Source organism: Tachysurus vachellii, chromosome 6 (assembly GCF_030014155.1).
Source record: "Tachysurus vachellii isolate PV-2020 chromosome 6, HZAU_Pvac_v1, whole genome shotgun sequence".
NCBI lineage: Eukaryota > Metazoa > Chordata > Actinopteri > Siluriformes > Bagridae > Tachysurus > Tachysurus vachellii.
The window spans coordinates 10,895,507-10,920,836 of NC_083465.1; the positions used below are offsets into that span (position 1 = coordinate 10,895,507).

General features: G+C 41.1%; 1 protein-coding gene across 1 annotated transcript in view; it reads left to right on the top strand.

The window, feature by feature from the left end:
* The first annotated feature begins 224 nt into the window (after positions 1-224).
* The window catches only part of lrpprc (leucine-rich pentatricopeptide repeat containing), a 48,040-nt gene continuing 22,934 nt past the window's right edge, over positions 225-25,330 (top strand). The window contains exons 1-24 of the mRNA XM_060872151.1: positions 225-450; positions 2,219-2,427; positions 2,615-2,737; positions 3,132-3,253; positions 3,574-3,632; positions 5,175-5,261; positions 5,341-5,467; positions 5,781-5,925; positions 6,067-6,224; positions 6,394-6,499; positions 7,243-7,350; positions 10,039-10,157; positions 11,271-11,364; positions 12,683-12,752; positions 13,518-13,545; positions 14,078-14,135; positions 14,932-15,038; positions 15,149-15,226; positions 15,320-15,376; positions 15,607-15,720; positions 15,829-15,959; positions 16,187-16,272; positions 20,759-20,966; positions 25,049-25,173. Of these exons, the coding sequence (XP_060728134.1) occupies positions 242-450; positions 2,219-2,427; positions 2,615-2,737; positions 3,132-3,253; positions 3,574-3,632; positions 5,175-5,261; positions 5,341-5,467; positions 5,781-5,925; positions 6,067-6,224; positions 6,394-6,499; positions 7,243-7,350; positions 10,039-10,157; positions 11,271-11,364; positions 12,683-12,752; positions 13,518-13,545; positions 14,078-14,135; positions 14,932-15,038; positions 15,149-15,226; positions 15,320-15,376; positions 15,607-15,720; positions 15,829-15,959; positions 16,187-16,272; positions 20,759-20,966; positions 25,049-25,173 (2,728 nt within the window). The 5' untranslated portion in view covers positions 225-241. The remainder of the gene's footprint in view (positions 451-2,218; positions 2,428-2,614; positions 2,738-3,131; positions 3,254-3,573; positions 3,633-5,174; positions 5,262-5,340; positions 5,468-5,780; positions 5,926-6,066; positions 6,225-6,393; positions 6,500-7,242; positions 7,351-10,038; positions 10,158-11,270; positions 11,365-12,682; positions 12,753-13,517; positions 13,546-14,077; positions 14,136-14,931; positions 15,039-15,148; positions 15,227-15,319; positions 15,377-15,606; positions 15,721-15,828; positions 15,960-16,186; positions 16,273-20,758; positions 20,967-25,048; positions 25,174-25,330) is intronic.

Sequence of the window (25,330 nt, forward strand, 5' to 3'; positions counted from 1 at the left end):
GTGAAGTGTAAGTGTAGTAGCAATGTTTAAATGTACACACAAATACATATAAGATAAAAAAAAAACAGCAAGTGTAAAGTAACACTCATCTCAAAATTGGACTAACTCGTCCAAAATGAAAAGATTCTCACCAGCAATCATTAACCCAAGAACATTTACTAACCTATGGAGGGCTCTTCCCCCCCCATGTATTGCGTCTAATGGGCTCGTCCAGCGCCCTATGGCCTGTCACGTGGTACGGATGTCCTTCTGCCACTCTTTTTGCAGGTTAAACATGGCTGCGCTCTTAAGATCTACTCGGCTGCTGAAACTCTCACCTTCTCCTTTACTCCGAGTTCAGATAAACAGTCACGGGTCTCGGATTCACCGTTTATACAACAGAACAGCCGGTGGGAGCGGAATAGAAGCTTGTCCTAGACAGATTTCTTTAAGATCTGTGTGCGCGAGCAGGTAAGTTAGCATGCTATGTTAGCCACATGCTTGTTTAGGAACACAGAGGTGTCATTGAGCTTTGGGGACAAAACCGTACAAGGCTGATTTACCTGATAGGAAGGATTTTGTATGTCAACGCTGGTCATTTTAAATGTCATTCAGGTGTTTAAAATCAGGGCCTTGTTATGAAAAACAAGGTTGAATTAAACCTCACGTGTTTCACTAGTCATGATATAATGTGTTGTGTGTTAAGTCCCATAGGGAGCCATGTGGGATTAAACCCAGGCCTTGATCTAAACTCATGCAGCTTCTGTTAACATGCAGCACGTTGTGAATGTGAATTAAAGACTTATTTTTTTATTGGGAGCAAATCAATTCAAATGTATTTGTATAGCACCTTTAACAATTGACATTGTCTCAAAGCAGCTTTACAGAACATAAACATAGAAGGAAAGGTTAATGTAAAGATTAATAGAGTGAAAAAATTCAAGATTAATATTAGATATATTTAAATGTGTATGTATTTATCCCTGATGAGGAAGTCTGAGGTGACTGTGGTGAGGAAAAACTAGATTAGATGGTGAAGGAAGAAACCTTGAGAGGAACCAGACTCAAAGGGGAACCTCATCCTCATATGGGTGACACCGGAGGGTGTGATTATAAATATACAGTCTGATAAATGTTGTATTGATTAGGAGGTTTTTGTCCTTAAAAACCACATGGAGTTGGCATCTCCTCTTTAGTATAGAGTTCAACTGGAGCTGGTAGATCTCTAGATGCCTCAGAATTCCTCATAGAGTCAACCTCATCTCAGTGGAGGTCCAAAATCTTCATGGCAAGGAAGACAATCGGCGCCGGTACAATTGAGACTTCTCAAACAGACGCATCTTGTGCAAGACAGAGTTTAGAAAAAGTCCACATCGACCTTTACGTCACTCCTATAAACACTTTGCAGATTGTATAGAGATTTTCATTTAGCGTTTTGCTAGCCTTATGTGTAATCCGACCCATTTTTTGTTTTCAGTAGATAATAGTAGTGTTTTTATCCTTATTTATTTATTTATTCATTCATTCATTCATTCATTCATTCATTCTAAGGGGTCCATTAGTGGTGTTTGCTGCTGTGTTTATCATGTCATGTGGTCAGTGTCATTCATTCCCCATCACATGCACAGTTGTATTTAAATGTTTGTAGTTGATGATTTTTTATTTTCAGTGTGATGCTGATATTGCAGATGGGACGGCCTAATAACCGAATCAGTTCTTGTCATTCTGCAAGCGTCTACTGCAAAGTTAGACACGACCTTTAGAGTTACAACGGCAAAAGGATTTAAAACAAAATGTGTTAAAGAAGTTAGTAATTATTATACACGCTCTGTCTGATGGCATAAAACACACCGATGACTCGACAATAAGTCTAAGGACCAAATCCTACATGTCTCTGTTATTACTCACTTATTCTGCACAATTTGTATTAATGTTTCCACTGGGTAAGGAACAGTTCATAATGTAAAAACTGTTCTGTTGAAACTTTATAAACGAAATGTATACATTTCTGTAAAGCTGTTTTGTGACCGTCAGGATTAATCTCTATACAGAAATATAAATTGTGAATGTGTTACATGAGTAATGGCTAAATAAATGATAAAAAAAAACACCTGTTATGTTCAGTCTGTCTTCACTTTGTGCTTTTTTTTTTTTGTTTTTTTATCACAAACTGTGGTACGTGAAGAAAATGATATCACTATGTGTAATGTATATTTGACAAAGTCGTCGTCTTCTTCAGATCACCTTGGTCTTCTGCGAGTCTGCGATGCTTCAGTGCAGCTGCTGAGAGGAAAGGTGTGGTGAAAGATGAACCGAGCATCGCTTTGCGCACCAAGCAGGCCCAGCAGTTTGACTGGGCTCTCGCTAAACTCGACAGCTCAGTCCGACGCACCGGTCGAGTCACCAAAACGCTGATTCAGCGTATCTTTCATGACATCTGCCGAACAGGTACGGCATGATCTCACACACACACACACCTGTAGGAAATGTTCCTCACAACGTGAGCCACAAGATGTGTGACATCAAATGTTATTTACGATGTACTTTTTTTTAGTTCGGCTTGGTCCGGCCAATACGGTGTCAGTCTTTTAAAAAGCCCTGGAGCTTTTTGTTGAAACCTGATTTTTCTCTGTAGGATACCCCAGTGCTAATCAGGCCCTGCTGCTGTTGAGGAGCTGCGGCTCGCTGCTGCCTGAGATGCCTCTTGAAGAACGCAGTCAGCTCGCTCATCGCATCTGGGAGAAGCTGCAGGAGTTGGGTAAGAGGCTTGCTGCTTAATTCACTGTTAGTCTGGTAGGTAAACAAGGCACTTTGTAAATCACTCTCAAATCCAGAACACTACCCAAAAAAACCCAGGAATCTTGGCTAGTTAAAATACCTTGAATGTAGTTAAATGATCAAGCATTTCCAATTAGAAGATTCCAAGAAACTAAACAGAAGAATAGTAAAGCTGTTTCTTTGATCTAGTCCTGTTCTTTTAGTAGATATTTTTGCGACAAAATCATAAAAAATCTAAACTATCCCACAAAAGAGTAAGAAAAACGTCTTGTCAACTTCACACCATGGGAAGCGATTTCCCAAGCCGTGGCAACTCGGATCTTTTGAGTTCGTCTGTCATGAGAGCGTTTGCGTGACAGCGGTTTCTTTTCCAGGTGCCGTTTATGATGTAAGCCATTACAATGCGCTGCTTAAAGTCTACCTGCAGAATGAGTTCAGCTTCTCGCCCACTGATTTTCTTGCCAAGATGGAAGCGGCCAACGTGCAGCCCAACAGAGTGAGTGAAGTTTTCACACATTTGTAAACTCACCGAGGTGTAAAGAAGAAAGTACCAGCTGGATGAGTTACATTAAGCGAATAAAGGTCTGCTTTCATTTAGATAAAATCTATTGTTTTTGTTAGCTCTACATTTTAACCACAAACCGTTTCTCTAGTGTGTTTTACACAAAGTAAAGTATGTAGCATCAGATTCACTGAGCCTCAAGTTTAACATAGCTGAAGCAGCAGCAGTAGTAGTATTTTTTTCTTTTGGGTTATTGTATAACTTTGACTTACAATCTGAGATTAGAAGTTGTAAAAATGTGCCTCTCCTGTCAGGTGACGTATCAGAGACTGATTGCAGCTTACTGTCAAAACGGAGACATTGAAGGCGCAAGGTGAGAGACTGCAATTCACACTGAATGTTTGTTTTTTTATTTTAAGCTACTAAAGCTACATATATTTTGGCCAAAACTATGTTAAGGCTTAAACAAAGTTTGAAGTAGTGTTAATTTATTCACCTATTTTTAATTTAGTCTTAGTCTTATGCCAAATGTCCTTGTTAGTTTTAGTCATATTTAGTCATTCACATATCTTTTTTTGTTAGTCAAGATTTAGTCGACTAAAAGTCTTTTAATTTTAGTCTAGTTTTAGTCAAAAAATTTTAGTCTTTTTTTAAAATAACACACTGAGTATAAAATAACACACTTTTTAATTACTGAGATTATTACTGATAAACATTTCAGTAAAAAAGTGTTTCACATATGTTTCACTCGAACTTGACTGCACTGCACATCACTTTTTTTTACTTTATTGATACTGATTTTAATCGTAATGCAAAGACCGGTCATCGGGACATAAGCTGTCATGTACAATAAAAGAGCCTGTGCAGCGACAGGAAATATAATTTAACACAAAAAGCCGCCTAGACCAGGGGTGGACTTGCGCTCGGACGAATTGTTTCTACGCACACACTAAACAGCGCGAAGCCGCGAACTCGTTGTGAATATTTTAAAGGCGTAACAGCTGATGAAAAAGCAGAGACAATTGTAGACGAAAATGAAGAGAGGTTTTATCTTAGTTTTTATTTTATACAAAACATTTTCGTCTCGTCTTTTTTCGTCAACAATAATGCATGTTAATTTAGTCTTAGTCAGCATTTTTGGACAGTGGTGCAGTCTTGTCATCGTCTCGTCTTAGTCATGAAAAAAAAAAAAGGTTGTTGACGAACATATTTCGTCTCGTCTCGTCTGACGAAATTAACACTAGTTTGAAGCACACAGTTGTACAGGATGTCTGAGTGCTGTAGTTTTAGAAGAAGCCTTTATTTTGTCACGTTTACATTACAGCACAGTGAAATTATTTCTTTGCATATTTCAATGTTGGAGGTTGGGGTCAGGGTGCAGGGTCAGCAACGATACAGCACACATGGAGCAGAAAGGGTTAAGGGCCTTGCTCAAGGGCCCAACAGCAGCCGATTGAGCCACAACTGCCCCTTTTTAGTTTCTCTTCACTGGAACTAGGAGGCTCAAACCTGTTCCAGTCAATGGATGCTTCTGTGCACAAAGTGAGCTCTATAAGGACATGGTATGCCAAAATTGGTGAAAAACTCGCATGTCCTTCACAGAACCCTGACCTCAACCACAAGAAACACCTCTGAGATTACCTGAAACATTGATCTCCTTAACCATCGTGAGCACAAATCCTCACAGCCATGCTCCAAAATCTAGTAGAAAGCCTTCCGAGGGGAAGACAGCGGAGGTTGTTATAGCAGCGAAGAAAAACTAAATCTGGAATAAGATGATCAACAAGCACATATAGCTGTGATAGTCAAACCTTTGGCCGAACATATACGAAGGTTGTTGTCAGCTTGCCGTGTCGTTGAGAATACTAGTGCTTGCAGTTACATGACCTTCATAACCAGCGCTCTTTGTCTACAGTAAAATTCTGGGCTTCATGAAGAGTAAAGACTTACCCATCACAGAGGCGGTGTTCAACTCTCTGGTGATGGGTCACAGCCGAGCAGGGTGAGTCGTCTTCCGTGAGCCAGAGTTTGTGTATTTTTCATCTCTCTGTAATATAAACTTTTTTTTTCTTGGCGCACAGAGACATGGAGAGTGCAGAAAACATCCTGTCCGTCATGAGAGGGGCAGGTATTGAGCCGGGCCCGGACTCTTACCTCGCTTTACTCGTGGCTTATGCTGAAGCGGGAAACATGATCAAAATCAAAGAGGTAAGGAGTTTAATGTGTCGGTCCCCGTGTGTCGGTCCCCGTGTGTCGGTCCCCGTGTGTCGGTCCCCGTGTGTCGGTCCCCGTGTGTCGGTCCCCGTGTGTCGGTCCCCGTGTGTCGGTCCCCGTGTGTCGGTCCCCGTGTTTGTTTGCATGCGTGTCTATGCATTTACATGTGTGGGACTGTGTGTCTGTGTGTGTGTGCAGTTTTGCAAAGTTTTTTTGTTCTGTTATTTTTATTTTTTATTTTTACAGTTTTGTGTGTGTGTGTTTGATCCTACACCCTTGTTTAATCGTTTTCTTGAATCTTGCCCAGACTATGGACATGGCGCAGAGCAAAGATGTCAGTTTGATGGACAGAGACCTGATGCAGGTGGTGTTCAGTCTGGCTAAAGCTGGCCATCAGCAATATGTGCCTGAAATAGTGGAGTGTATGCGACATGAGAGAGGCTACGTGCCAGGTACAGACATGTTGGCCTATTTGTCATTTCTTTTACTTATTATTTTGCTGCATTGAGAGGCATTGCAAATAAATAGCATGTCTTTAGGGAACTATATGTTTTGATGTGCAGTTTCTAAATGTAATGTGTGTGTGTCCATAGATGCAATGAACCTGTGCTTGAGTCTGATCACCCAGGGCTTTGAGGACACAGCATTTACTGTACTGAAAACCTTTCCCGGTCTACAGAGTGAGTTACAGGATGGTGAAACTCTAAACATGGGCAACTTCTTCCTCCGTCACTGTGTGAACATGAATAAGGTGAGAACCTACACACATTAGTAGACATTCTACAGCCACTCGCTTCCGCCAACATGATTTAAAGTGTGAAAATCTGCCACTTTACACTATTACTTTTGAAAAAATATATTCCATAGAAAGTTTCCTTGGTGTCAGTGAAAAATGTTTAGTTTGTGTAATTCTGTTACAGTCTCCTGAAAAGCTGGTGGCTTACTGCACACAACTAAAGGATTCCAACCTGCATTCATCTCCACTGCAGTTCACGCTGTATTGCGCTCTGGAGTCCAAGAACACGGGTGTGTGCACGTATATGGTTTGTTGTGTGCACTTTTGCATGTGTGCTATATAATGTATGCTATATGTATGTAATATGTGCTTGTGTATTTATATATAATTAATGTATACATACATACATACATATACACAGGTGCTGGTCATCTAATTAGAATATCATCAAAAAGTTGATTTATTTCACTAATTCCATTTAAAAAGTGAAACTTGTATATTATATTCGTTCATTACACACAGACTGTTGTATTCCAAATGTTTATTTCTTTTAATTTTGATGATTATAACTGACAACTAAGGAAAATCCTAAATTCAGTATCTTTAGAAAATGTGAATATTACTTAAGACCAATACAAAGAAAGGATTTTTAGAAATCTGGGCCAACTGAAAAGTATGAACATAAAGTATGAGCATGTACTAAAATCTAAGGGATTTTCCTTAGTTGTCAGTTATAATCATCAAAATGACAAGAAATAAACATTTGGAATATGTCAGTCTGTGTGTAATGAATGAATATAATATACAAGTTTCACTTTTTGAATGGAATTAGTGAAATAAATCAACTTTTTTGATGATAATTATATGACCAGCACCTGTATATGTGTGTATATAAATATATGTGTGTGTGTGTGTGCACATGTATGCATGTGTGCAGTTTGGTGCTGCCTCATATTTAGTTTTCCTGTGCATTCCCGGCCTCGTGCTAGGTATCATATATCTCGAAATCTGTGATCACTTCTCTTCTACACAGCTATGGTAGTCGAGGTAATGAAGAAGATGAAGGAAGAAGGACTTCCCATCAGGCCTCATTACTTCTGGCCGATTTTAACCAAGCATCAGAAAGACAAAAACGCACCAGGTGAGTCCTGACCGGAGCAATAGATTAGCTTCTTTATAGCATTGTTGGCGAAACACAGACGTGATGAGTTTCAAAAAAATGAAGTGTTTATATGAAACAGACGCTTAAAAGAAAATCTGCCAGTGTGTTAAATTGTTAAATGACAGGACTGAATGCAAGGTTTTATATTTTGGACATATTTGAAAGTATGAGTGTTCTGTGAGGTTTTTTTTATTTATTTATTTGTGACTACAGATCATTGGGTTATTAAGCAAAGGAAAACTTTAACACTCATTTTCTGTTAGCAGCCTTCAAGAAAGATGCAGTCTCTCTCTAAAGTGTGTGTGTGTGTGTAGCAGTTTCATGGTAAAGCTCATATGATGGAATGCAGAGTGACTGGGTCTCATGTAAATGTGAGCGCTCTGAGGGAATTCACTTTGGATTACGTGCGCCGCTGTGCACGGCCATGAAATATTAAGCACCACGTCACTTTGCGTCCACAGGTGTCACTAGCAGGCAAGCACAGAATAAACCCTCCTCCCCTAACTAAAATAAAGTAATGAGAGAGAGAGAAGATGAAGAAAAAGTTGCATTTTGATGAGGTGTGGATTTGGGCAGGCTTTGCAGAAGCATATGCTAGTGCTGTCTCGGCAGCCGCTAGCCAACAGCGCTTGTCAGTGTGGATCAGCATAGGCGGCACATTGCCTGTGACACGGGGTGAGAAACGCGCACTGGCTTTCCTCTTTACCCACAGACAGCTTTTATCTCCTCGCATCCTAAACCTGTGTCGCCTGTCAGACAGAAGGAAACACGAACCGTCTACTTCCTTTTGTCATCTGCCTGTTCTATCTATCTCTACCTCTACATTTGATTCTATGCATATTTTATATCTTGCCCTGTTCAACTCCTGAGCCAGATGAGAAGCAGTCGTAGCCCATCAGCACTGATTTCAGCTGATGTTTTGCTCAGATACTGAGGATGTGATGGTTTCAAGGACAAAAAAATCTGCATGATCTGCAATACCGAGCTGTCACATTCATTCTGCGCTCACGCATGCAGCGATTTTATCGCATACCGTTTCTGTACAATAAGCATTTCTACTACTGGTTGGCGTAGTAATAATATTTATCAGTCGATGATGCAATTAGTATTCAAAGTCGATGCTTTTGTTGCTAAAATGGAAACATTCTAGAGGAAGATCTTGGCGTTTGTTGTATATCTGCATCCTATCATACGACATGAAGGAGAAGCAGTGTGTGCTGTTTGCCAGTAATCACGTGCACTCTGCTGTCTTCACTCCCATTGGTGCACCAATTCGCTTCATATTTGTGTAAAGTTGCGCTAATTTCCCAACCAACGATTGCCATCATTCATGTCGCCAGATTGAGCAAGAACGATTTGTTGCTTTGTGGCTGTAAGTCGCCGTACGTGTGAATGTAGCATTACACCTGTTATGTCCTTCAATATTTAGATCTTTTTAATGATGTTGTAATACCTTCTCTAATACTAAAGCACTGCTGCACCATTTGCTCTAGATATTGATAAAGCAAGGAGCTAAACATCCCTATCAATTGTGTTAGATCTGCTAAACTGACCGAGGAATCTACATTCATTTTTACATTTAACCTATTTATATAATCCAAGGATGATTTTTTTAACGTTCCATCTCATGTCATGTTGAATTTTAGAAGTTTGTTGATGGGGATATTTTACTCTGTAGCTCAGAGTCCTTTGTGCCAGTTCAATGTGTTTAACTGTATCCTTGTGTGTATTCTTCAGTTTAGGGAATCTTTACTATCTCGGTCGCATCTTCCGTTTGTAGTTTGGTCATGAAACCTGCAAGTCATCAGAGAATTTGCTGAACTTTTAATGGTGTAAAAGCCCACTTGCATGCTCTCTTGAGATCCAAAAGGGAAAAAAAAAGGAAATCTGCTGATTCGGGCAGGTTGGCTATACTGCTGCTTTTCCTTCTTCAAGCCCCATTCACATGTTCCTGTTCACTTTGACGGTCTTTGAGCCCCGTTTATGGATGAGAAATGGGGTTATGGATTATTAATAAGGAAAGCAGGTGTGCTCCTTTCACAAACCAGGAATGAATTGATGGTAGGCTCTCAGGTTCCATTGAGGAAGAAATGTCTGTTCAACTGTTGGCTTTTTCTTGAAAGCGGAGAAGCAGCCTGCTGTGAAGGAGCATGAATGGAGGGAGTCAAATGGAGGGATGGATATCCCAGTTCATTTATGTTTACCAGATGTGGAGTTTAATGGCAGATAAAAGCACCTCTTATGTTTTATTCAGCTGTGCAGCGAGAGGGAGAGAGAACGTAGGTTCAGCCAGGTGAATGCATTTCTCCAGGGTGTCGGGATACAGAGCACTGAAGTCCTGGATGGAGAATGTAAACAGCGGAAATCGCTAGTTCATGTGCTTCATGCACTTATAACCCTTTTCGTGGACGTCTCTGCACGCTCACTTATCACAACTCATGTGGTTTATTCTCTTCCATATGTGTGAGGCCCTGCTTGAGCCTGGAGCACAAGGCACTGCTGGAGATCTGGGTGAAGGACTCTTGTAAACGCAGAATGCTGTCTGATTAATATTAACATGTGGTGGGGGGGTTTTTTCCAAGACAGTGTTATCACCTGAGTACATGGTAGCAATCCTCATGGAGAGGTCTTTATATTAAAGATATATGTATTGCTGATTTTCTTCAGGTACTCTGGAGGTGCTGAAGGCCATGCAAGAGCTGAACGTTCATCTTGATGTTGACACGTACTCCACCTACGTGCTGCCTACTTTCTCCTCAGTGGACAACGCCCGTGTTGCTATTAAGGTAATGGCTTAGATGGATGGGTAGAGATAGGTAGAAATAGATAGAGATAGATGGATGAGGTGGATGGATGGATGGAAGGAATTAGGTATATGGATAGATAGATGTAGATTTATGGATGGATGGATGGGTGGGGGAATGATGATGGATGGATAGGTAGAGAGATATATGCATGGATGAACATTTGGGGTTTTTTTCTTGTTCAGAAAGACTCATGTTATCTAGTGAAGAAGTAGGAGTAAATTGGGACTGGTATCCATTGGGAGACATAAGTCAGAGACGTGCAATTATTTAGTTTCGTTATTTGATGTCAAACAAGTCAGATAGGAAACTTGCAGGTTCATTAACACAAATGTGTACAATGTGTTTAGAGCGTTTATTTATTCATTCATCTTTAGTAACTGATTGGTCATGATATAATGTAGCTCCAATTAGGATAATCATTTTGATCTTTTGGGAAATAGAATGAAATAAATTTGTTTGAAAATGTCTCAGACATGTAAAAACAAATATCTTTAAATTTTGCTTAACACACAAAACAAAGACAAACACTAATTGCACATGCACATATCAAGGCAAGGGGTGGGTGTCTGTGGGTGTGTCTGTCTGTCTGGGTGTCGGTCGGTCAGTCGGTCTGTCTCTGTGTGTCGGTCGGTCTGTCTGTCTCTGTGTGTTTCGGTCGGTCTGTCTGTCTCTGTGTGTGTCGCTCTGTAAACGAGGATAAGCATGACTACTGACAGTTTCCATAACACCCATAATTCCAGTAGTGTTTGTGACCATAATCTTGTCAATTTGTTCAAACACGAGGTGAATCTGAGGGGGAAAAAAGTTTTCCTAAGACACAAAGCACCTTCTTTCCCAGCAAGAAGTGGCCTCCATGTGTCAGCTGTGCATAGAAGATGGCTTGTTGTTTAACGTGGGATAGAATATCAGATGCTTGTTTTAGTTTCTGTCTGGTTATGTGTAAGAGTTTAGCAATATCTTTTTTTTTTTTTTTTTTTTTGGTCACCTGAAGCTAGCTAGCTATCTATCTAGGAAAATAAAATAAAAACAAAGTATTTAAGGGGGTGTACTTTCTTTTGCATGCATGTTCATATGTTGCTGTATCTGGTACAGGATGCTGGCTGTGCAGTCGACACTGATGACTTCATTGCAGCAGAAGTGCGAACAGTGGCAGCGAGTGGGAGACTTTCAGAACTCTACTCTCTGTGTGAGTATTCAAGACTTGCGCTCTCTCTCGTTCTCTCTCTCTCTCTCTCTCTCTCTCTCTCTCACAGACGCACACATTAACATCAGAGGTCAGTTCTAGTTCTCCGGCCTGACTGAGATGGCAGTCTTGCTGTACCCTGTGAGCACAGCATGTCCCCACACACACGCCAGGATCTAGCTGACATTTTGCCTGCAGGCTAATTGCTCTCATAAGTATGACACAGACACACACACAGAAATGCAAACACACACATGGTTTTGTCCCAATCCTCAGGCATTCATCAGGCCTTTTAAGTGATTAGTAAATGAGTGCAAGAAAGGAAGTGACCAGCTTTAACTTGCATGAGGGGGAAAAAAAGAACGAGAATTGTTCAATTATTTACGGTATATTCTCTTCTCTCGTAATATAAAATAATTTAGATTTTTCTCTGTTGCTTTCTACTCTTTTTTTTTTTTTATTTTATTTTTATTTTTATTTTTATTTTTATTTTGCTTTGTTGCACAGAGATGTACATTACGGGCAAATATGTGCAGCTCAGAGGTACATTACGTGATTGCATGCACTGTACTCCTCCTCGATGTAACCCTCTCATAGTTAATGCTTTTGAGGAGATGCTATAAGCTAGAATCTAATTCTATCTTGCATTTATCATCACCATTTTATTCTTTTTTTATTTATTATTTTGTTACTATTATGCAAAGTTAGGCTCTTCTGTGTCCCACTATGATCCCCAGTGTTGTGAAAACTAATGATCTAGCCTTAAAACGAACAAAGGGGTTATTTTTTGAACAAGTGTAGACCTGAGTACAGGTTGCGTTCACATTCACTGGAGTTGTAGCACAGCTTCAGTGCAGCTAAACTCTCACCACCTCCTACAGGTAGTCTCTGGTTCTGTAATGCAGCATGCTTCCTGCTCAACATCACCGCTTTCACGTTACCAATTTTTCTTGCAAACCCATACTCTGTTAAAGACTAAACTGCCAGTGTGAATGCCCTCTTAAATTATATCCTCTTTGTTTTCCTCTCATTAAGTTATTGAACTGTAGCTCAGTTTGTTCCTGGACTTTGCCTATTCACAGCTGATTATGACACTAGTGCCCTCCCAAAAATACTAAGAATCTATCAACAATTACACGGTGTATTACTCTGTATGTCTGGCATCTGCCAAACAAGTATCTATTACTATAGAAACTCTAATAAAGTCTATACGGTCGAGATTTTGACTGCACTGTGATATGATGTCATTATAAACCAGCATGTAGCAGACTCTAAAGCTCGTGGACGATTCTTGACCCCTGTCTCTTTCCTGTCTCTGCAGTGTCTTCACCCTCTTTTCCAGCCATTGCCCTGAGCTTGTTCAGAGGAAGCCTGATCGTTGGCTTTAGGGGGTAAGTGCAAGAGCATATGCATTTGTTTTTCAGCCCAAGGCCATACACCCACTAACACTCCTTTCACATCATGCATATGGATGATACCTCTGGTCATTCTGTAATGGCTCAAACACCTAAATGTAGTATGTGCATTTATGTAGTCACACAACCTTAGTGTGGATATAAAAACACACACACATGTTCATCACTTTGTCTGAATGTATCTTTGCATATCAGCATTGATTATAATTTTACAAGAACGTTTTGTGTGTGTGTGTGTGTGTGTGTGTGTGTGTGCATGCGTTATGATGGGGTTGTGGGGTAAGTTTAACTGGACGTGTCAGGAGATTAGAAGGGAAAGTCAGGGCTCTGTCTCGGTGGTGACCGACAGCTTTTATTATTGTCAAGTAAGATGAACTAGTCGAGTCACCATCAAACAATACACATTCATTACATGCACAAAATAACAAAAGTGTATACACAAACTCATTAAATTCTTCCTCAGTCACTGGATCACTGTGTTTATACATGTGGCAGATGTGCAGTTTTGTTAAACTGAAGCCAATCATGTATGCTATATGTTAAACAAATATATTTTGACATTTTGTATGCTTTTCATAGACTGTTTGTAACACCGGCATATTTTATTCCCATTCTTCCTTTAATTATATTTAAATATTTACAAATAATCATTTGTGCACTTACATTTGTGCTTTTTTGCTTATACAAGTGCATGCAGCTGTGTTATTCCTAACATCTGTGATCCTCTGCTGCCCCCTACAGGTCAAAAGATGTAACGAGCATGGCCAAGGTATGCTTTTTGCCGATTTGGCTCCCCTCAGCATCTTCCTTTTGACTTTGTTCCCTGTCGGACACGTTAGTTAGTTAGAGTTGATGTTTTTTAAGAATGCTTTAGCTGCTGTTTGTGAGCAGGTTTTTATTACACTGGATAAATGCTAGTGAATGTATTTAATTCAAATGCGTACTTCGATTCCTATATTTCAATACTCGAGTAACATAAAAACAATTGGTTGTCTTTCATCCAATCTAGTTTGTTCACGTATTTTTTAAAGCCATGAATCGAACCGTGAACCTCCGGTATACAAACCGCATGTAATTATTTTACTTAAATGTAAAAGTTTTGTCTCCAATCCGTGTCAATATATGTGTAGTGTCTAGTTATCTAGTAATTAAAACTTGTGTAAATTAAGATCAAGCAATGAAATCACGGTTTGTTAAGAAATGTAATAGTTATATGTAACTTTTTTTTCTTTTTAAATCTAACTGACCACATTTGACTTTTTTGGCCTATAAATAAATGTCTTGATAATTTCTTGTTTCAGATCACAGAGCTTCTTTATAAAGATAGCCGCTTTGGTCAGACTGAGGCAGACCGGGCAGGTATACTTCTTTTTCTGTTACATACATACACTCTCTCTCTCTCTCTCTCTCTCACACTCACACTCACACATTCACTCACACACACACACACACACACTCTCTCTCACACACACACACACACACCTGCTACCAAAAATTAGGTTGTATCTTATTAGCATGTTAACTGAGTATACTGTGTATATTCAACTGATGACAAACTTAAAATATATATATTACGCAAAAATGTAATGAATTTTAGGTAACATAAAATCAATAAGAAGAAATTGTGTTCATGAAAAGAATACAATTTCTGTGTGTAAATAAAATCATATCTGAAACTCTCATGATAAAATTTTACGCAGTCTGTTTATTCTTTAGTTGTGCTATTGCTGATATAATCTTGTCTACGACTGTAAATATTTAAGCATATTAATGTTCCAAAATAAAAAATAAAATATTTGAATGTCTTTTTAGTTGATACACGCAACAATTTTTGTCTGCGTATCAAGACACTTTGAGCTCTGTGTGTGTGTGTGTGTGTGCACACGCATGCACAATGGAAAGGAAGTCTGTAACTTGAGGCATATTTATGGATTCTGAGGTGTCTCAGGCTGCTGACTTTATGCTGAGTAAACTGTGTGTGTGCGCGCATGGCTGTCAGCTACACAACACATTATATAATACGCTTCAGTTGAGATTCTGGCAAATCTGCCTCTCTCAGCGATACACACTAATACACACACTCTAGCCTGGAATTTGTTTTTGTTTTATAAATCACAAAGGTTAATGAGATTTCATCTTTTCTCTCTCAACCCAGAAAACACGGCCTACTTTCTTTTTAACCTGTTTGATGGCATGACCGAGACTGAGGTCCAGGCCAAAGAGGAGATGCTGAGAGAGTACCTCAGTCAGCTCAACAGTATGGTGTGTGTCTACAGTCTCTTTATTCTGAACATCACTGAGCATGATTTTCATCCACCATTCACAGTACATGAAGATAAGTGTTTTGTTTTGCCTGCATCTTGTCTTTACAGAACATCATCATTCATGTGAATATCTACAGAGGAATCAGGAACATCCTAAACTCCTACCACATGCCGGAGCTAATAAAGGTACAGCTTTCAATCGTTAAAGCAGAAATTCAGTTAAGTAATCTGTTTTAAATAAATAGGATCGAATGCGTACATGTCGACCTCTTTCTGCAGGACGTTCTTGTTCTTGTGGATAAACAAACGAGAGATGAAGATGGCTCGGAGTCTACGGTAAGCGGTTCTATGTTGGCAAGGTTGAAGCTAAAATACCTGAGATGAAATTTCTTTGGATTTATTTATTTATTTCGGATTTTGTCTCTAGTATTATGGTCTGCAGACGAGACAGAATACGATCACCAACAATAATCACTCCAAATGAGCCGTGTATGAATCCTGATTATGGGATTGGAATTTCATTCAAGTATAAATGAGTTGTGGTGATTTTTGCTTTGGGTCTTAAGGTTCTTGAAGGGAAACTAGGATTTCAGGAGAGAAAGCTGGAAGAGCTGAAATCCAAGGGGAAGCCTGTTGGAAATGTGTTCAGGCAGCTCATTGCTGCACTCTGTGCTGAGGAGGTGAGGGGGAATGTTTTCGCTCGCACTGCCTAAGTTTTTTTTTTTTTTTTAATTTCTTTATCTATTTTTGTCTGACTGTGTTTGGTAAAATTTTGTTTCTTTCCTCAGAACCTGGCCCGGGCTCTGGAGCTGAAAGCTCAGTATGAGAATGAAATGACTGCCAGTTGCTATGCCTTGCTTATCAACCTGTGCTGTCGTCACGACAACCCGGAGGAAGCGCTTAACCTAAAGAGAGAGCTGTAAGATTAACTTGGACCCAAAACACATGCACAAATGACCATCGTGATACTTCAGCTCAGTGTAACATACTGAGAATAGTTAGAGGTGAAGGTTTCAGTAAATCCAACGTCCTCCATTTCCAGCGGGGTTTCAGATCCGAATCAATTGCACTACATGCAAAGAAAAGGATTTTATAACCAATTAAATGAGATTTGCTTCATATATTTGTGCTTTCATTTCTGTCTAGAGCTCGTAAGGATTCAGAGGTGACGCTGGATGCCAACAAGTACATGAGCTTGGTCAGGGTGCTCTCCAAACATGGCAGGATTGAAGGTGAGTCCATCATATGGTAGTCTTCAGTAGTATTGGTACCTTTTGGTAAAGATGAAGAAAACGTTATTTGACAAAATCTTGGTTAGTCTTTCTATCAACAAAAGTATATTCTAATTAGCTGAATGTTTTACTTTAAGTGTATCTGAGTAATCCATGACAATCCATTTACTTTCATTGGCGTACAAGTGTTAGATGACTAAGAAAATGTTCCCTTATTCATTCATGAATTTGGGGTAGATTAGAGAAATGAAATGAGACTGTACTGAGTGTACTGACCTTCCTAAATTAAACACTGACTGACTAAAAATCATCCACATGCCTGAAAACGTCTGTATCCATTGTTAAGATAAAAATGAAGAATTTCAGACAAGCTGAGCTGTAAATGAGCCTTTTTTTTTTTTTTTTTTGCACAAGAAAGTCTTTGCGTTCAACCAGCTATAAATAAAAGCACTAGAACTTTGTACCTGGTAACTAGAGATATTTGGCAATAAAGACTGTTGGAGAGAAAATAATTGAATCCCTACTGTTAAGTGGAGGAGCTGTGGAGCAGTGTTTCCCTCCCCAAAGGCCCTGAGAACTAAATGGTCCCTTGTGGACTAAATGACGTACCTGGAGCTTTTAAATGAACTCTGGCTGCTTTTTCCAAGCGGTAACAACTGGGTCATATTTGGATCTTCCAGCAGGACCGACATCCCAAAAATGATTTGAGATCTGTACCAAAATGGTTTAATGACGACTTTTATCATGACCATCTCAGTTCCCTGAGCTATAACATTTTATAAACACAGTGCGAGATGAACAGGAAAATTCTCTAGAGATGACCTATGACTTTTGGGAGTGTTAATTTACTTACTGTAACATAGCAAACAAAGCACAGCTAAAAACATCCAGCAATCTTTTGCATTGCAAATCCTGGATTTTATACAATATGTACATTAAAGCATTACCACTATCAATGACCCCTGGTGGATCGTTCTTAAGATGGCTTATGTCAATTGAATAATTTATAGCTTTGTGCATATCTGTGGAGGAGAAATAAAAATATATATATATATATAATTGAAGCAGACAAATTCCAGGATTTCATACTAATTGTATGTTCCATGAAACGCCTTTCTTGGTTTGCTTAATTAAGTGCCTTGTTGGCTAAAATTCTCAATAACTGCTTTATTGCGATCAGTTGTGGAGCTTCAGGCATTCGTCCCTCAGGACGGCCATGTTAATCAGCCATTATCTGAATTCTATGGTGGATTTCTTCATGCCCATATACGACATAATTACAATAAAAGTGTTTCCTCTTTGCTTTTGTGCATGCAGTGATGGTGAAAATATATCCTCACACTTCCTTTTCACCATGTGTGTCACTCCGGGCCCCCCTTACAGACTCCAGCTGTCATAGAGCGGAGGAAAATTACAGGACTGGCGCCACTTTAACAGAATTACGGAAATCCGTCCTGATACTAATGGCATATCATGCTGGGGGGATGGGGGGTAGGGAGGGGAGGAGGACACTGGAGGGTTATGGGCGAAGGAATTGTGCATTACACACACATTCGCGAATTTACATGTGAATTCAGGCGAAGGTGGGTAATGAGGGACGCACATGCGTGTAGTGTGTGTGTGTGTGGTGAGCACTGGCGAGCGTGTGCGTTTATGTCTGTCAGAACTAGCAAGTGGCCATTAGCCCGCCAGTGTACAACAGACAGGCTTGTCTCCCACATTAACACACCTCAATGCTCTGGTACTGCAACCAGCCCTGCATGGAGATCATGACTTATTGTACTCATTGTTCATAGTTTCTTTCTCCATCCAGCTCCCACTTTAACTCTCTCTCTTTCTCTCTTTCTCTGATCAGTGGTTGTCTCCATGCTGGAGAAGGCTGAGAAATTCTCCTATTTGAGCTACTCTCTAGGGTGGAGGGATTTTTGACTCATGCCCGTGCATCTGGAATTCAGAGCCCTTAAGGATCAGATTGAAGGAGTGGATTGTGTATAAACAGCTTTCCTGTAGAATGACGAAGTTTGGTTATGATACAAGCACAATGTAGGGATGTTGAATTCCTGAGCTATTGGGAATGTTTGTTATTTTTGTTATAGTTAAGTCTTGTTTATATCAGAAGCCTTCTGTTTTGTTGCTTGTTTACTCCACGACCGGTCCGGGCCGAATTCAGGATTTTAGCGACGACCTGATGGGATCACGGCTGGTAGCGTGTATCTGACACACTTCTTAATCTTTATTAGGTGAATTTATATCCAGCTGTTACCTGACACCACATCACGACTTTAGATCGGATCAAACTCGACCGACCGCTGGGTTCCTGATACAACACCACTTCTCTCCTGAGTGGTCTTGAGTGAGCAGAATGTAATCTTACTAAAGCCAATCTTCCAATCTTCCAATCACTGGAGACATTTTCCAGCATGTCATAAGGCCCTTTCACATGACATGGATTTTTTTAACATTTTTTGCCTTTCAAACTCCTCCTGAAGAGAATCCGAAGAGAAAATGGCCAGCGTCTGGCTTTGGCAAATGCAAGAAAACCTCTAAAGTTTTATAGCGCTTGTACAGGATAGGATGGCACATCTGTTGATGCCTCCTTTCATGTGCCCTCGCTGCTCAAATCTGATGGCAACACACGTCTTTTATCAAACGCCAACAGCGAATGAAAGGCAACTGGCGAATTTCCTGAAACGTTGTGACGGCATGTGTAAGGTAAAAACTGGGGCGAGTAGGAATTTTGCAGAGCGTTTACTTTGAAAAAGGCATGATAGACTTGGACGTAAAAGAAGCTCTGATAAAGGTGTTTTCAGGAAAGGCATCCGTACTATCTCTCTTCTCTGCAATCCAGCTTTGGATGATTAGTATCGTCTGTGCAAACAGGCCCTATCGGTATCAACCCATTAGCGAGCCTCTAAACAGTGCGTAAACACATCTTAATTATCTGGCTTGGTGACAAAGCAGATGTTGAGGTGGAAAGATGGGTTTGTTGAGCTGGCGAGCGGCAGACCTTTGCCCTCTGCCAGATGGGAGCATCTCCCACTGAAAAAAAAGCCTCCATTACGCTGTGTGATCAGCAGCGGGCCTGTGACCACGGCCCACCAGGTTCACGCCGGGCATTCGCCGCACACCTATAATTTACCGGGATGCTTTCACAGGGAGGCGCGAAAAAAGCAAGCCACTATTGTGGGGGCCCGGTAATTGGAGTCTCGTTTAGAAATGCAAGTAGCAATTAGCGGCGTATTGGCATTATACGCCAGCATTTGCATTCCCGCTGGGTGTAAAATGTTGTTTTAATAGCGGTTTGTTTTCCCCACATGAAATTATCTAAGGGGCCTTTTATCACCTCCTCCCCTCCCTTGTTCTCTCACTGGCACTAAAGCATGTATCAGCAGCAGGCCCATCAGGGGACAGCTCAGTTTCCTGTCACAGATGTGAACTTGCTGAGGAAGAGCCACTGAAGCATCCTAGACTCCTTTTACCTGAACTGAAGCCTTTGGAAAACAAATTAAGTAATGAATAGATTCTAGAAGTCCCAAACAACCTCTTTTAGCTAATCAACAAGCTTTACATAAATGTCTTCCTTTCTCCATCGCTCACAATTTAAATGTGTAGTGCAGAACATGTATAATATAAACCTGTGCTGATTGGAAGGTTGTGAGGTCGAATCTCAGGTCCCTCAAGCTGCTACTGCTGGGCCCCTGAGCAAGGCCCTTAACCCTCAATGGCTGAGTTGTATGAAATAATGAGATCTAATCGACCTTCAACCTTCTAATTGATAGTCCAACACCTTAACCATTAGGCCACCAAATCCCCTCTCTACCACAATGGGCAAGCACATCTCTCTGGGGGTTTTTACACCTGGTCACTTCATGCGTTTTCTGTGATCTGATAGCTATCCGATCATAAAAAGGCCAGGTGTAAATGCCCTCCGATTTCGAGACGGATATAAATCCGATCGCTCAAACCACTTCAGGAGGTGGTCTGGGACGCATTTCAGATGAAACTGGACAGGTGTGAATGAATGTGGTTGTTCAAGCCACATACGTCAGCGCTATACTCCTCCCAAACTGAACTACGTCACTCGCAGGTGACTCGCGAGTCATGCATCACGCCAGAAACAAATATGTTTTCCCATCAGCGCTGGCTCCGATCTTTCACCCAGGTGTCTCGTTGGGACTTAAAATGCACTGCTGCCACCAGGGAAAATGCAGCAAACAGTAAAAGCTGTTTTTTGTAGCAACCGCATACACCAAAGCGTGTTACATGTCAATTACCCCGGAAATGAGGTAAAATATATTTGCATATTGGGCGGGAGTAGAAATATCGGATTGATATCCGATTCGCCAAGGCGCATTTATGTGGCCTAATGTAAATGGAACAGTTTTAACAAATCAGATAGCTATCGGATCAGAGAAAACACATGAAGTGACCAGGTGTAAAAAGGCCCTCTGTCTCTGACTGTTTGTCTGTCTCGCTCTTCTTTCAGAGGCGGTGGACATCCTGAAAGAAATGAAGGAGAAGAATGTGAGTATGTTGGACACCACGGCCACCAGGCTGTTCCATATACTCAACACAGCCGCTCTGAAGGGGGACATGGCCACCATTCGGCGTTTGCAGGATACCGTGTTCACCTTAGGCCTGGTCAAGCCCACCAGCAACCTCTGCTCACCACTTGTCTCTGCTTACCTGGAGAGGTGAGTGTAACAGCCTGAGAGAGAGCAGGATTTACTTCCAAACTTTCACAGCTTTAGGATAGTTTTGGACTGCAGTGATTTAAATCCAGAAGACCAAATGGGCTAAATCGCAAATTTCACTAGAAGGAGGAAAAAAAGCTTCTCTAAGCTGGCCCCTCAGCCCCACCCCGGTCTCCTTTGAGGTCTATTCACGAGAGCTGCTTTTAAGAAGATCAGCTCATTTGCATGTTAATTATGCGCCCTGTGCTAATTGCTGGATTTGTCAGGGACACGCAGTGCAGCGCGTAAGTGCCTCCCTCCTCCCTACTGGGGAATACATGGGTTTACATGGTGTTAGTAAACACGCACACACACACGCGTGCGCACACACACACACCCAGACACACACACAGGCTCATTGGTTCCCCTTCCAAGACTGTTTGTTTTCCTGTCACTCGAGTGGCGCAAACACACCAGCACGGTGCGAGGTTTAATTGCTGCTTCGTGTACGATAAGCTTTCTAATTTAACTCTGGTTCATTAACAGGAAGAAACACGGGGAAACCGGGCACCTCTCGGCAGAGACGCAGATAAGCTCGTTCACTCTCAGAAACACAAACGCACACCAATGCACATTGAATTGGCAACCAGATAGGATGAGAATACACATCTAAGCTGAATCTGACTAGGGTTAATGTGTTCTTATGTTATAGTGGTCAAGGATACACTGATGCATTATAGTATTCAATATTGTCATAAAATACATTAGAGAGCCCTTTTCTCAGATTTGTCTGTATGCCAGTGTGCTCTGTATTTTTAACACACTTACCAATTCCTTCATAAATTAAACGAGCCGACTAGTAAAAATCGTTCTGCGTTGAAGGAGATCGCGATTTGGTTCATGTGTGTAGCGTAGCAGGTGGTGGGACTCAGGAGCATGTATCTCATCCATAGTTAAACCACAGACTTGTCTCACCATCATGACACACATTATGTTAAAATATACACCAGTCAGCCACATCATTTGAAACCAATGACAGATGAACAAAAGTGACAAAAAGTGGCCATGGAAGGACAAAAGTGGTCCATGGAAGGACATGCAGTGAACTAGTGATACTGTATGTTTGATGGGTGAAGAGTGAAGACTAGCATATGCAGTATGGTAAGAAGTCTCCAGAGGCAGTGAGATACTCTGGGCATTCATGTGGACATGTACAACTCATGCTCCCTGGCACACGTGCTAAATTATTCATGGAATGGTTTGAGGAACCTGCCAAAGAGGTCCACCTTACCCAGGTCTCGGTCTGATTGATCATCAGTGTGATGTGCTGGACAAAAATCTGATTCGTGTAGGCCCCACCTACACATTAATAGAAAAGTGGTTTTAGTCTTAAGGCTGATTGATTTTGTTTGTTGTTATTATTATTATTATTATTATTATTAGGTAATTGTCCATTGAGCAATTTTGTATATTATAATAACTGAGGACATAAGATCTGCTTGTTCCAGGTGACCGAGCTGTGCATCCCTTTCTTAAACATGTTATTTCATGTTCAGGTTAAAATAAATGTAACTCCTAGTACCATAAATCTAATTTCCCGACAGTAAATATCATGATACATCTTGTGTATTGTGAAACCGTCATCAAATCATATCATATAATATGATTTTTTTTTTTTTTTTTGCCTTAGCGCAAAGTGATATTGTCTTTTCTACAACCCACCCTCGTCCCATAACTTTTATTTCCAAAGTCTCCGCTGTAGCCCCACCCCATCTTAGTCTTTCTCTGATTTTTCATCAACCCTCCCTCACTCTAGCTGTATCTTCCCCTCTCTGTCATCCTTCTCTCCTCTCTGTCTTAGAAAGCGGTGCGGAGGGGAACAAAGCCGCGCATGTCAGTATGTCAGCTATAATGACTTAATGAACGCTTCTCTATGGGATTAACTCTGACAGCCATCAGCACGTCGCCACGCCGACCACAAGCGCCGCTCCTGATCCATCCGTCTCCCCCCCATACTTTTGCTTTAGTGGAACAAAGGGATGTGACAGGAACTTTTCTTTTTCTTTGCACAAGGGGGCTGGGAGGGATGTAGTAACAGTAACAGGCAGGGAGGAGAACAGTGCTGTCATCTGGGCACGAAAAGTCTGGCACTTTTTTTTAATAATAATAAAGAGTGCTACTTAAACACGTTTAGATGTGCAAGTGTCACATAGGTGTTTTGTGTGTGTGTGTGTGTCAGGGGAGTGTTTTAGGATGTGGTAGTTGAAATGTTTGAGGAACCAGGATATGCAGGTGGACATGATCTGTCATGCGGCTAGACAACCGTCATGTTGCTCTGTGACAGAAACGTAACCGTGGATCACAAATCTTGGTGTCAGTCCTCTGTCAAGCGAACGCACACAGGCACACACAGTTCACCATGTATATATTTTTTTTTAACAATAGCTTCCCTCCCAAAAAAGCCCAATGTTTTAGTGGTCTCCTCTTTCAAGAACGTGGAATGGATGATAACATGGGTGCCAGTCTGTGGAACAAAAGAGGAGGTGGGCATGAGCGAGAGATAGAGGAGACGAGCCAGGAGAAGGAGGAGGGATGAGATGAGCTTTCTTGTCTAATTCTTCAGGTTCTCTGCGCAAAGCACTCACTCATGCCTTTTTTTTTTTTATTCTCCTGCGACTTAATTGGCTGGAAAGTGCTTGACATGCAAAGTTGGTGACATTAACGGGTACATGTTGCAGTAAAGGCTGAACGCCACTGACAGCTAAATTGTATCCAGGGAAATTATGAAGCCTTCAACATGGTTAAGTCTTTTTTTTTTTTTTTTCTTTTTTCTCCCCCTAAGGGGAGCGTAGTTGGAGGCAGGGGTGGTTAGCGCTGGTAGAGGGGGGTAATTGCAGTTTGGTGGGCTTCATATCCTGTTGATGGCTCTGAAGGTTTCTCAGAAAAGTTGGTGCTTAGCCATTAGATTTGAATTGGATGTTCATTTGGGAATGGAATGGGTGTTAGAAAGCATGAGTGATGTGAGTTATGTGTGATTTAGTGTATTATTGTGGGTTTTTTTTTTTAATATTTTTCTAAAAACTACCTCAATTTTTAGCTCCAACTGAAAAGTAACTTTTTTAAATGTTTATTTTTGGATTGCATCTATTTATTGTCATATATTGCCATTTCTGTGCCCCAATCTCTCTCTTTCTCTCTTTCTCTCTCTCTCTCTCTCTCTCTCTCTCTCTCTCTCTGTCGAGTGCATTGCTCAATCAGCTGCCGCGTGTTTTTGAATTGGCTCTTGACTCCTGCTTGATGAATAATATTGCCGCCCTTCATTTCAATTAAGCGCGATTGCCTAAGAGGAGTTGTCATGGACCAGGCTCAATCCTCTCCTCTTATTTAGTCCACTAGCGAGGTCACCCCTGTCCGAGACGCGCTCTCCTGCCCTGCTGTAAAATTTCAAGGGTTGCGCCCGCCTCAGAAATTATACCTGTTAAAACCCCAGTGGTTCACTTTCCCACCCTGCCTGCCCCCTCCCCGCCGGTGCCCTCACTGCTTTGACCTCGATGTGATTGGCATGGTAATTACCCAATCACTCGATGCCTGCCATTGCAGTCACAATAGAGCGATCGGAGTGGTGTTTTTCTCGTCTGCTCCTCTCGCTTTATCCCTCCATCAGCCCCTCTGTCAGGAAAGCGCACAGCTCTTTGTTAGGCTGTAGGAGAATGAGGGAGGTAGAAAAAGAGGTAAAGGGAGGGAGAGAAATATAGCACATGGAGTAGATCTAATTTTGTTGCCTTGTTCTGTCAAACAGCCCAGTAGGAGGTGAGGGCTGGAAGAGGAAGGTGGGGTCTGAGAGAGCTGGGAAAGGCTGCTGACCTTATGCCTGTGTCCTTACTAAGAAAATCTTATCTCCCCCACACCCCCAATTCAGCTCTCTCTCTTATCATACATTACGAATAATGAATTATCATACATTATGATCCCTGCTCCACAAGTCTCATGACTCTTTTAACATGTTTTTAGTAATCTAGTCTCAGTAATAAAGTTTGTCATTTGTAACCTTGTCATTTGTGTGTGTATGTGTGTGTGTGTGTGTGTGTGTGTGTGTGTGGCAGTGGGGATGTGATTGGAGCTCTGGAAGCAAGCATGGAGTGCCAAAAGCAGTACAACCAAATGCCCCGGATTCATGACATCATCTGTCACCTAGTGGAGAAAGGAGAGACTGAGCCACTGCAAAAAGGTGACACAAACACACAAAGACCGTACTTTTGTGAACTGTCGATTTAAAAAAACTTTAGTGTGGTCCAACTTTACAAATCTGATATTGAGACTAGCTCAGCTCAGAATATTACCTCTGACAATGGCTAAAAACTGTGTTAGTAACGAGTAGACGTATA